The sequence below is a fragment of the Medicago sativa genome, chromosome 2 (assembly GCF_051527215.1).
Source record: "Medicago sativa cultivar Bolivia chromosome 2, Bolivia_mono, whole genome shotgun sequence".
NCBI lineage: Eukaryota > Viridiplantae > Streptophyta > Magnoliopsida > Fabales > Fabaceae > Medicago > Medicago sativa.
Window position 1 is genome coordinate 36,509,468 of NC_140750.1, and position 9,480 is coordinate 36,518,947.

General features: G+C 37.8%; 2 protein-coding genes across 2 annotated transcripts; one reads left to right on the forward strand and one right to left on the reverse strand.

Moving 5' to 3' along the window:
* Positions 1–896: 896 nt before the first annotated feature.
* LOC146946608 (uncharacterized) lies at positions 897–3,869 on the reverse strand. The gene has a single exon (XM_085748265.1). The coding sequence runs from the start codon at positions 3,522–3,524 to the stop codon at positions 897–899; it is 2,628 nt and encodes an 875-aa protein (XP_085604391.1). The 5' UTR covers positions 3,525–3,869.
* Positions 3,870–5,255: 1,386 nt separating this feature from the next.
* Positions 5,256–8,970, forward strand: LOC146946609 (uncharacterized). Its single transcript, XM_085748266.1, has 7 exons — positions 5,256–5,364; positions 6,675–6,809; positions 6,856–6,910; positions 7,554–7,729; positions 7,898–7,983; positions 8,053–8,259; positions 8,650–8,970. The coding sequence occupies exons 1-7, from the start codon at positions 5,256–5,258 to the stop codon at positions 8,968–8,970; spliced, it is 1,089 nt and encodes a 362-aa protein (XP_085604392.1).
* The last annotated feature ends 510 nt before the right edge of the window (positions 8,971–9,480 follow it).

A 9,480-nucleotide genomic window follows, 5' to 3' on the forward strand; every position in this document is an offset into this window, starting at 1 on the left:
ACATCCATCTGAAACAATTTGAACTTTAGAATACAAGCCACTCCCAAGAGTAACCTTATGGATTCCAATCTGGCAACAGGTGCAAATGTTTCATCAAAGTCTAATCCATCTACTTGTGTATAACCTTGTGCTACCAGTCTTGCCTTGTTTCTGGTAACAGTACCATTTTCATCTGACTTTTTTTTGTAGATCCATTTTGTATCAATGACATTTATGTCATTTGGTCTTGGCACCAGATCCCATACTTCACTTCTTTTGAACTGGTTGAGTTCTTCTTGGATGGCTTCAATCCAGAAATCATCAGTGAGAGCTTCCTTCACATTTTTAGGTTCAAATTTGGACACAAAATAGGAGTTGGAGATAACATCATTAGATCTTCTGGTTCTGATTCATTGATCTGGATCTCCAATAATGAGCTCTTGAGGATGATTCTTCTGAACTCTGTTTGAAGGTCTTTTGCTTGATTCTACAGGATATGCTTCAACACCTGGTACAACTTCGAGCATTGGTTCTTTAATCACATCATCTACCACCACATTGATAGATTCCATAACAACTTGAGTTATGTTGTTAAACACTCTATAGGCTCTGCTGTTTGTAGAGTAACCCAGAAAAATTCCCTCATCACTCTTTGGATCCATTTTTCTTCTGTAATCTCTATCTGCTAGAATGTAACACTTGCTACCAAAGACATGGACGTATTTTACAGTAGGCTTTCTTTCCTTCCATGGCTCATACAAGGTAGTTGTAGTACCTGTTCTCAAAGTGACTCTGCTATGAACGTGACAAGCTGTATTCATAGCTTCAGCCCAGAAATAAAGTGGAAGGCGTTTAGCATGTAGCATGACTTTGGCTGATTCTTGTAGAGTGATGTTCTTCCTTTCCACCACTCCATTTTATTGAGGTGTTATGGGAGATGAGAATTCATGCCTGATTCTTTCCTCTGCACAAAATTCATGAAATCTGGAGTTTTCAAATTCTGTTCCATGATCACTTCTTATCCTGACAATACCTCTATTTTTCTCTCTTTGAAGTTGAATGCAAAGTTCCTTGAGTGATTCAAAGGTATCAAATTTTTCTCTGATAAAGTTCACCCAGATGAATCTTGAAAAATCATCAACAACCACCAGAACATACTTCTTTCCACCAATGCTAGCTACTTGCATAGGTCCCATTAAATCAATATGAAGAAGTTCAAGCGATTTTGTGGTTCCTTGATGTTCCAACCTAGGATGGGACATTCGAGTCTGTTTACCAACTTGATATTCACCACAAATACTTCTACCAGTGATTTCCAGTTTGGGTATACCTCTGATTGCTTCTAGAGAGATAGCTTTCTTTATTCCTTGCATATTTAAGTGACCTAGTTTTTGATGCCACAGTTTTACCTCTTCAGCTTTGCTCAGCATGCAAGAGGATATGAGAGCCTGTTCTTGAGAGATCCATAAGTAACAGTTGTCTTTAGACCTATTACCCTTCATACTCACCTTACCCTTTTCATCTAAGATCTGGCACTCAGTTTTACTAAAATTTACACTTAGCCCCTGATCACATAGTTGACTAATACTAATCAGGTTGGCTGCCAGCCCTTTGACCAACAAAACATTATTCAGTCTTGGTGATCCTTCACTAACTAAGTCTCCAATCCCCACAATCTTACCTTTAGCACCATCCCCAAATGTGACATAACTCTTGGCATAAGGTCTGACATTTCCTAGAAAGTTGTCCATCCCTGTCATGTGACGAGAACACCCACTATCAAAGTACCAATCTTCACTGGAGGATGCTCTTAAGGAGGTATGGGCTATTAGTCCTAAGCATTTAGGTTTCCACTCCTTCTTGACCCCTCTCAAGGTTGAAATCGGTTGATGTTGTCTAGGTACACCATACAGATCAAAACAGAAAGGTTTTTTATGACCCTGTCTGTGGCAAAAATGACACTTCGAAGAGAGATTCTCTTTTCCTGAGTCAGTTTTAGGATGTTGTACAGAATGTTCCAACTTTGGACCTCTACCAGTGATAGTATTTGTTCTAATTGAAGCTACAAACTTAATTTTCTTAACTGGTTTTACCTTCTTGGCTTTATGATAGTGTTCTAAAGCTTGAACATAACTACTGTTTTGTTGTTCCTGTTTCAGGTGTTCATGTGTAAAGTCTATGCCATTTGGTTTACCTATCACTTGACCTTCTAACATCCTATCTAGAACATCAGTCCCAGTGGTCATCATTCTAACTTGTTTAAGGACATTATCAAGTTGAGAATTAAGTAACATTACCTCTTTATTTAGATCAGAGATTTTAGCCAGATGACCAATCCTCTCTTCCTGAAGCTGATTAATGATTTCTTCCTGCTCCATCACATGCCTGGAGGTGTTTGTATCATGAATGTCTTGATAACCGTAAGACACAGTTACTTTCTCATAGTCAGAATCTTCATTATCAGACTCAGACCCAGATTCTACTCTCCCAGTCATAACACTGACACGTTTAGCAGCATCACTATCAACATCCCCATCTGTTCCCTCATCATCAGACCAGGACACAATCATTCCCTTCTTCTGCTTCTTGAGAAAAGTTGCACATTCTGTTTTGATGTGACCATAACCTTCACACTCATGACATTGTACTCCTTTGTAACAGTTATTCTTCTCTTCATTTCTGTTATACCTTTGATTACCTTGTTGCCTGTCAATGTTCCATCTGATGTTCCGCTCATTACCTCTAGGTCTGCTGCTTACTTGTTTGAGAATCTTGTTAAACTGTCTTCCTAGCATTACAAAATCCTCTGACAGATTCTCATCCTCTACACCCTCTACCAATCCTTCATCATCAGCTGTGTTTGCTGTAAAAGCAATGCCTTTTCCCTTCTTCTCAGATCTATTATCAACAACAAGTTCAAAGTTTTGAAGAGAACCTATGAGCTCTTCCACCTGCATGTTGGACACGTCTTGCGCTTCCTCAATGGTTGTGACCTTCATGTCAAATCTCTTTGGCAGAGATCTGAGAATTTTCCTTACCAATTTTTCATCTGACAATTTTTCTCCAAGAGAATCAAATGAATTGGCAATGTCAAGGACATTCATGTAGTAGTCCTGTATAGTCTCATCCTCTTGCATTCTCAGACTTTCAAAGTTGGTCGTCAGGAGTTGAATCCTTGAGCTGTTTACCTTGGAGGTACCTTCATGAGCTGTCTTCAGGATGTCCCAAGCATCTTTGGCAACATCACACTTTTTGATGAGTCTGAACATATTTTTGTTAACTCCATTGAAAAGGGCATTAAGGGCCTTAGAGTTTGCAAGAGACAGTTCATCTTCAGGCAAGGTCCACTCATATTCTGGCTTCAAAACCGTGGTTTTGTTGCCATCTTTGTCAAGAACAACTGGATGTTCCCAACCTTTCATCACAGCCTTCCAAGTCTTGTTGTCAATAGACTTAAGATAGGCACTCATACGTGACTTCCAGTAGTCATAATTTGTTTCGTCCAGTAACGGTGGTCTGTTAACAAAACCTCCTTCTTTCTCCATATTGCCAGAATAGATCTCCTCTGAATCTCACCCAATAACAGGGAGGGTGCCTGCTCTGATGCTAATTGAAATTCTGGCACGTTAGACTTAAGATGTTATAAGAGATGTTTCAACACGAAATACAGAAAACAGATGTTGTATACGATGTTTAGAACATTAAGCTAACCAACATGATAAAACAAAATAAAAGACAAGAAAGAAAAGAGGCACAAAGAAATTGTTAACCCAGTTCGGTGCAACGTCACCTACTCTGGGGGCTACCAAGCCAGGAAGGAAATACACTAGTGCAGTCCGTATTCAAAAGTTCTCAGTAAACCACGTTTGCACTTATGACCTAGGACCTACCCCAACAAGACTTCAACCTAGGAACTCCTAGATATGAGATCCCATCTCACTCCCGTACAACAGATCACAAAACCAATCTGATTCCCAAATTACAGACTCAATTAAAATGAAGTTACCTTCAAAACATAACAACATGCAACCTTGCTTAAAAGCGTAGATGCAGTTCACAGTCTACCTAACTCCTTGCTTAAAAGCTTCGGAGTAGTGCACAATTTACAACTTAAAGTACAATCCTAAACATGCATCAAGATGATACACGAAAGGCTCACAAATGACTCAAAACCTAAATAAACTATATTTTGTAAAATGATGTCTTGAATAAATCTTCAGGTCTTGCAGCCTCCTTTATATACTGAAGCAAAGCGCGTCATCAACTCAATCAGGCTTCATATCTCACCGGTGACTCATTACTCAATCAACATGGCCGGATAAGGAAACTCCTAAAAAGTAGGCACATTAAAAGTCACATTATCATCACCTTAAAAAACTTTCCTAAGTCATTACCATTCCCTTAGGAAATCACATCGTTCTGATCTTCTCATAACTGCACACGGTTTTGACCAACTCATGCTGGCGTGGATTCCTTCAATCAAGCAAACGCGTGCGTAAACATAGGCAAGGCACAGCATGAACATATCAAGCCTGGATGTTGGAACATTGTGTTCCACATCTGAAGTGAATATTTGTATTAGGCAAAAGTGAAGCCAACATACAAATATCCAACAGGTCAGACAACGGATACTTCCAAGAGACAAATGTTTGAAATTCAAGTCAAACAGATATCTTTTATCCGTTTTTAGCAGTTGTAGTTTCAAATCTTAATGTGGGTAGTTATTCTTATAGTATAAATAGTAGTTTTTCATTGGGAAAACGGGTCACAAACAAATCATACACAAAACTTACGCTAAAACTATCCGCATTCAAGAGAGAAACGAGTCACAAGTTACAATGTATGAACATGTGTACCAATATACATTCAATCAATGCAATTTAAGTTTGTTTTCTTAATTGTCTTTGCAATTTACTTGTTTCTTTTAAGCAATTTCTCTTATTTTCATTTGGAAGTAACTTCGACGGATTTGACTGGGATTAATTTGACAGTTATCTTCATACTTTTTTCTAAGTTCTTCAAGAACAATCACAAATTTCTGGAAAATAACAAGCACTGTATGTCCTTAAGATTTACTGGTTGATCTTGCAAGTAATTAATTTTAAACTAGCGGTTGTTTACCAAAAATCAGTGTAAACAAATTGGCACACTCGGTGGGACATTTTGTGTTTTTGTTTAGAATTTTCCTTTGAAATTTATTCGATTAAAATTGTGTGGTTTGTATTGTGTGGTTTGTATTGTTTATGCGCCTGAGAAGTAAAAAACAACATCCTGAAATGGTACGTCCTAGTCATATCGCCGCAGCATCAAATGTTGCTAGTGCGTCGGAAACGGTAACCAACCCACCAAATTCACAAAATGATACACAAACAATTCCATCCAGTGGTACGAGTGCAGTGATATCACCAATGGGATCAACAAATCCCGCACAAGTATCTTCTCCCTCGCACACAACGGCTTTTGTAACACCCTAATTTATTATTGGGTTTAATATATGATTCGTCCCTGCAAATAGGGCTCGCTTAAAATTTCGTCCCTGCAATCGCTAATCCTTTTTTTTTGCCCCTGCAAAGTTTAATCAGTTAAAAATTCGTCCTTTGACCCAGTTTAATCACTGCCACGTCAGCAAATCACCAAAATGGCACGCGAAAGGACGAAAATACCCCTGGCTTATTTTTTTTTCCTTAAAAAAAATTTCAAAATTTTGAAAATTCTTTTTTTAAATTTAAAAAAATCTGAAAAAATCATAAAAAATTTCGGAAAAAAATTTTAAAATTAAAACTGAAAAAACTGAAATTTTTCCGAGAAAAAATCTTAAAAAAAAAATGGGGAAAAATCTGGAAAAAAAAGTTTTTTGAAGGAAAAAACAAAAAAAAATAAGCCAGGGGTATTTTCGTCCTTTCGCGTGCCCTTTTGGTCATTTGCTGACGTGGCAGTGATTAAATTGGGTCAAAGGACGAATTTTTAACTGATTAAATTTTGCAGGGGCAAAAAAAAAGGATTAGTGATTGGAGGGACGAAATTTTAAGCGACCCCTATTTGCAGGGACGAATCACATATTAAACCCTTTATTATTTAGTTATTTTATCGAGTTTAGTGTCATTTTGAATAAGTTATTTGAATAATTGCGATGTGTGATGTTTTGTGTTATGTGTTGGTGAATATTAGTAGCTTATTATAGTATTATTAGTGAAGGAATAAAATTAAAATAGAATAATGAGGCAGTAAGGGCAAAATTGGAATAAGAGGTAATGTGTTAAGTTAGGAATAAAGAGAGGTTAGGAATAGAGGAGTCAGACATGTAAAACAGTTTTTTGGAGAAAACGTGAAATTGAGAAGTCAGAGAAAAGAAGAGCATTGTGAGAGGGCAAAGGAAAGCTTAAAGAATTCAAAGTTCGTCCAATCTAAGGTAAATAAAGTGACAATAAATAATAAGTATCCACTTCCGAGGATCGACGATTTGATGGATCAGTTAGTGGGTGCGCGTGTGTTCAGTAAAATTGACTTAAGATCGGGCTATCACCAGATCAAAGTGAAAGATGAGGATATTCAGAAGACGGCCTTTAGGACACGTTACATACATTACGAATGTTTTGTGATGCCTTTCGGTGTTACTAATGCGCCGGGAGTATTTATGGAATATATGAACCGTATTTTTCATACTTATCTAGATCGTTTTGTTGTTGTGTTTATAGATGATATTCTGATATACTCTAAGTCCGAGGAGGAACATGCCAAGCATTTGAGAATTGTTTTGCATTGTTTTGCAAGTGCTGAAAGAGAAGAAGTTATATGCCAAGTTACCGAAGTGCGAATTCTGGTTGAACGAAGTGAGTTTTCTTGGTCATATTATTTCTGGTAGTGGTATTTTTGTAGACCCATCTAAGGTTGATGCAGTATCGCAATGGGAGACTCCGAAGTTGGTTACGAGGTTAGGAGCTTTTTGGGTTTGGTAGGTTATTACCGAGGATTTATTGAAGGATTTTCCAAGTTAGCACTTCCGTTAACTCAGTTGACTTGTAAAGGTAGAGCTTTTGTATGGAATGTTCAGTGTGAAAATAGTTTTAATGAACAAAAGCAACGTTTGACGACGGCTCCATACCAAAGTCCGACGAACCATTTGTTGTATACTGTGATGCGCCTAAGTTGGGTTTAGGTGGTGTGGTTATGCAGGATAATAAAGTAGTAGCTTATGAATCGAGGCAGATGAGGAATCATGAACGTAATTATCCTACTCACGATCTTGAGTTAGCTGCAGTAGTTTTTGTACTTAAAATTTGGAGGCATTATCTGTATAGTTCTAGATTTGAAGTGTTCAGCGATCAAAAAAGTCTGAAGTATTTATTTGACCAGAAAGAATTAATTATGAGGCAGCGAAGGTGGCTTGAATTGCTAAAGGATTATGATTCGGGTTGTTGCAGATGCTTTATGTAGGAAAATATTATATATGTCTGCTCTGATGGTTCAAGAGTTGGAGTTGCTTGAACAGTTCAGAGACTTGAGTTGGTTTGTGAAGTGTCGCCTCAGAGTGTGAAATTGGGAATGTTGAAGATCAACATTGAATTTTTGAATAGTATCAAGGAAGCTCAGAAGGTAGATGTGAAGTTGGTAGATTTAATGGTTGGGAAAAATCATGCTGAAGATAGTGACTTTAAAGTTGATGATCAAGGAGTGTTGCGGTTTCGGGATAGAATTTGTATTCCTGATGATACAGGAATGAAAAAGATGATTATGGAAGAAAGTCACAGAAGTAATTTGAGTATTCATCCGGGAGCTACAAAAATGTATCATGATTTGAAAAAGCTCTTTTGGTGGTCCGGGTTGAAGCGAGATGTGGCACAATTTGTGTATGTGTGTTTAATATGTCAGAAGTCGAAAGTTGAACACCAGAAACCTGCTGGGTTGTTGACACCTTTAGATATTCCAGAGTGGAAGTGGGAAAGTATATCCATGGATTTTGTGACGACTTTGCCGAATACTCCAAGAGGACATGATGCGATTTGGGTAATTGTGGATAGACTGACAAAGTCGACCCATTTTATTCCGATTAATATCAGTTTTCCTGTATCTCAGTTGGCGGAGATTTATATTTGTGAAATTGTGAAGCTACATGGTGTTCCGTCGAGTATTGTATCAGATAGCGATCCAAGGTTTACTTCTAGATTTTGGAAGAGTTTACAGGAGGCGTTGGGTTCTAAGTTGAGTTTGAGTTCGGCGTACCATCCACAGACAGATGGACAGACGGAAAGGACAGTTCAGTCGTTGGAGGACTTGTTGAGAGTTTGTGTACTTGAGCAGGGAGGAACTTGGGATAGTCATCTTCCATTGATTGAGTTCACTTATAATAACAGTTAACATTCTAGCATTGGAATGACACTGTTTGAAGCGTTGTATGGTCGGAAATGTAGAACTCCATTGTGTTGGTATGAGTCCGGTGAGAGTGTGGTACTGGGACCGGACATTGTTCAACAGACTACTGAGAAGGTTAAGTTCTTTAGAGAAAAGATGAAAGCGTCGCAGAATAAACAAAAGAGTTATCATGATATGCGTAGGAAGGATCTTGAGTTTCAAGAAGGAGACCATGTGTTTTTGAGAGTCACCCATGTGACCGGTGTTGGACGGGCGCTAAAATCAAAGAAACTGACTCCGAGGTTTATTGGCCCGTATTAGATTTCGGAAATAGTTGGGACAGTTGCGTATATAGTGGGTTTACCACCGCATCTTTCGAACTTACATGATGTGTTTCGTGTGTCACAACTTCGGAAGTATGTTTCGGATCCATCTCATGTGATTCCAAGAGATGATGAGCAAGTGAGAGACAACCTTACGATCGAGACCTTACCAGTGAGGATTGAAGGTCGTGAAGTGAAGAATCTGAGAGGCAAGGAGATACCTATTGTGAAAGTTGTTTGGGAAGGAGCGGCTGGTGAAAGTTTGACGTGGGAGTTGGAGAGTAAGATGCTGGAGTCGTATCCAGAGTTATTTGAATGAGGTACATTTTCGAGGACGAAAATATTCTAAGTATGGGAGAGGTGTAACACCCTATTTTATTAATTATTTATTTTATCGAGTTTAGTGTCTTTTTGTATAATTTATTTGAATAATTGTGATGTGTTATATGTTGGTAATTATTAGTAGCTTAATATGAGCATTATTAGTGAGGGAATATAATTAAATTAGATTAATGAGGCATAAGGGCAGAATTGGAATAGGGGAGATTATGTAAGTTAAGATTAGGAGAGGTTAGGAAAAGAGAGGGAGAACAAGTAAAAACAGTTTTTGGGAGAAAAAGAGAAAGTGAGAAGTCAAAGAAGAGAAGAGCTTTGTGAGAAGAAGGGAAAGCTTGTAGAATTCAGAATTTAACCAATCTAAGGTAAGGGTGGGACTAACCTTCTTTAATCATGAGTCTATAATTCTGAAAAAAGGTTTAATTTTGTTGTTGTGATAATTTGTGATGTTAAAGAAGTTAGGGTTTTGAATTGTAATTTGATTCTTGAAGTT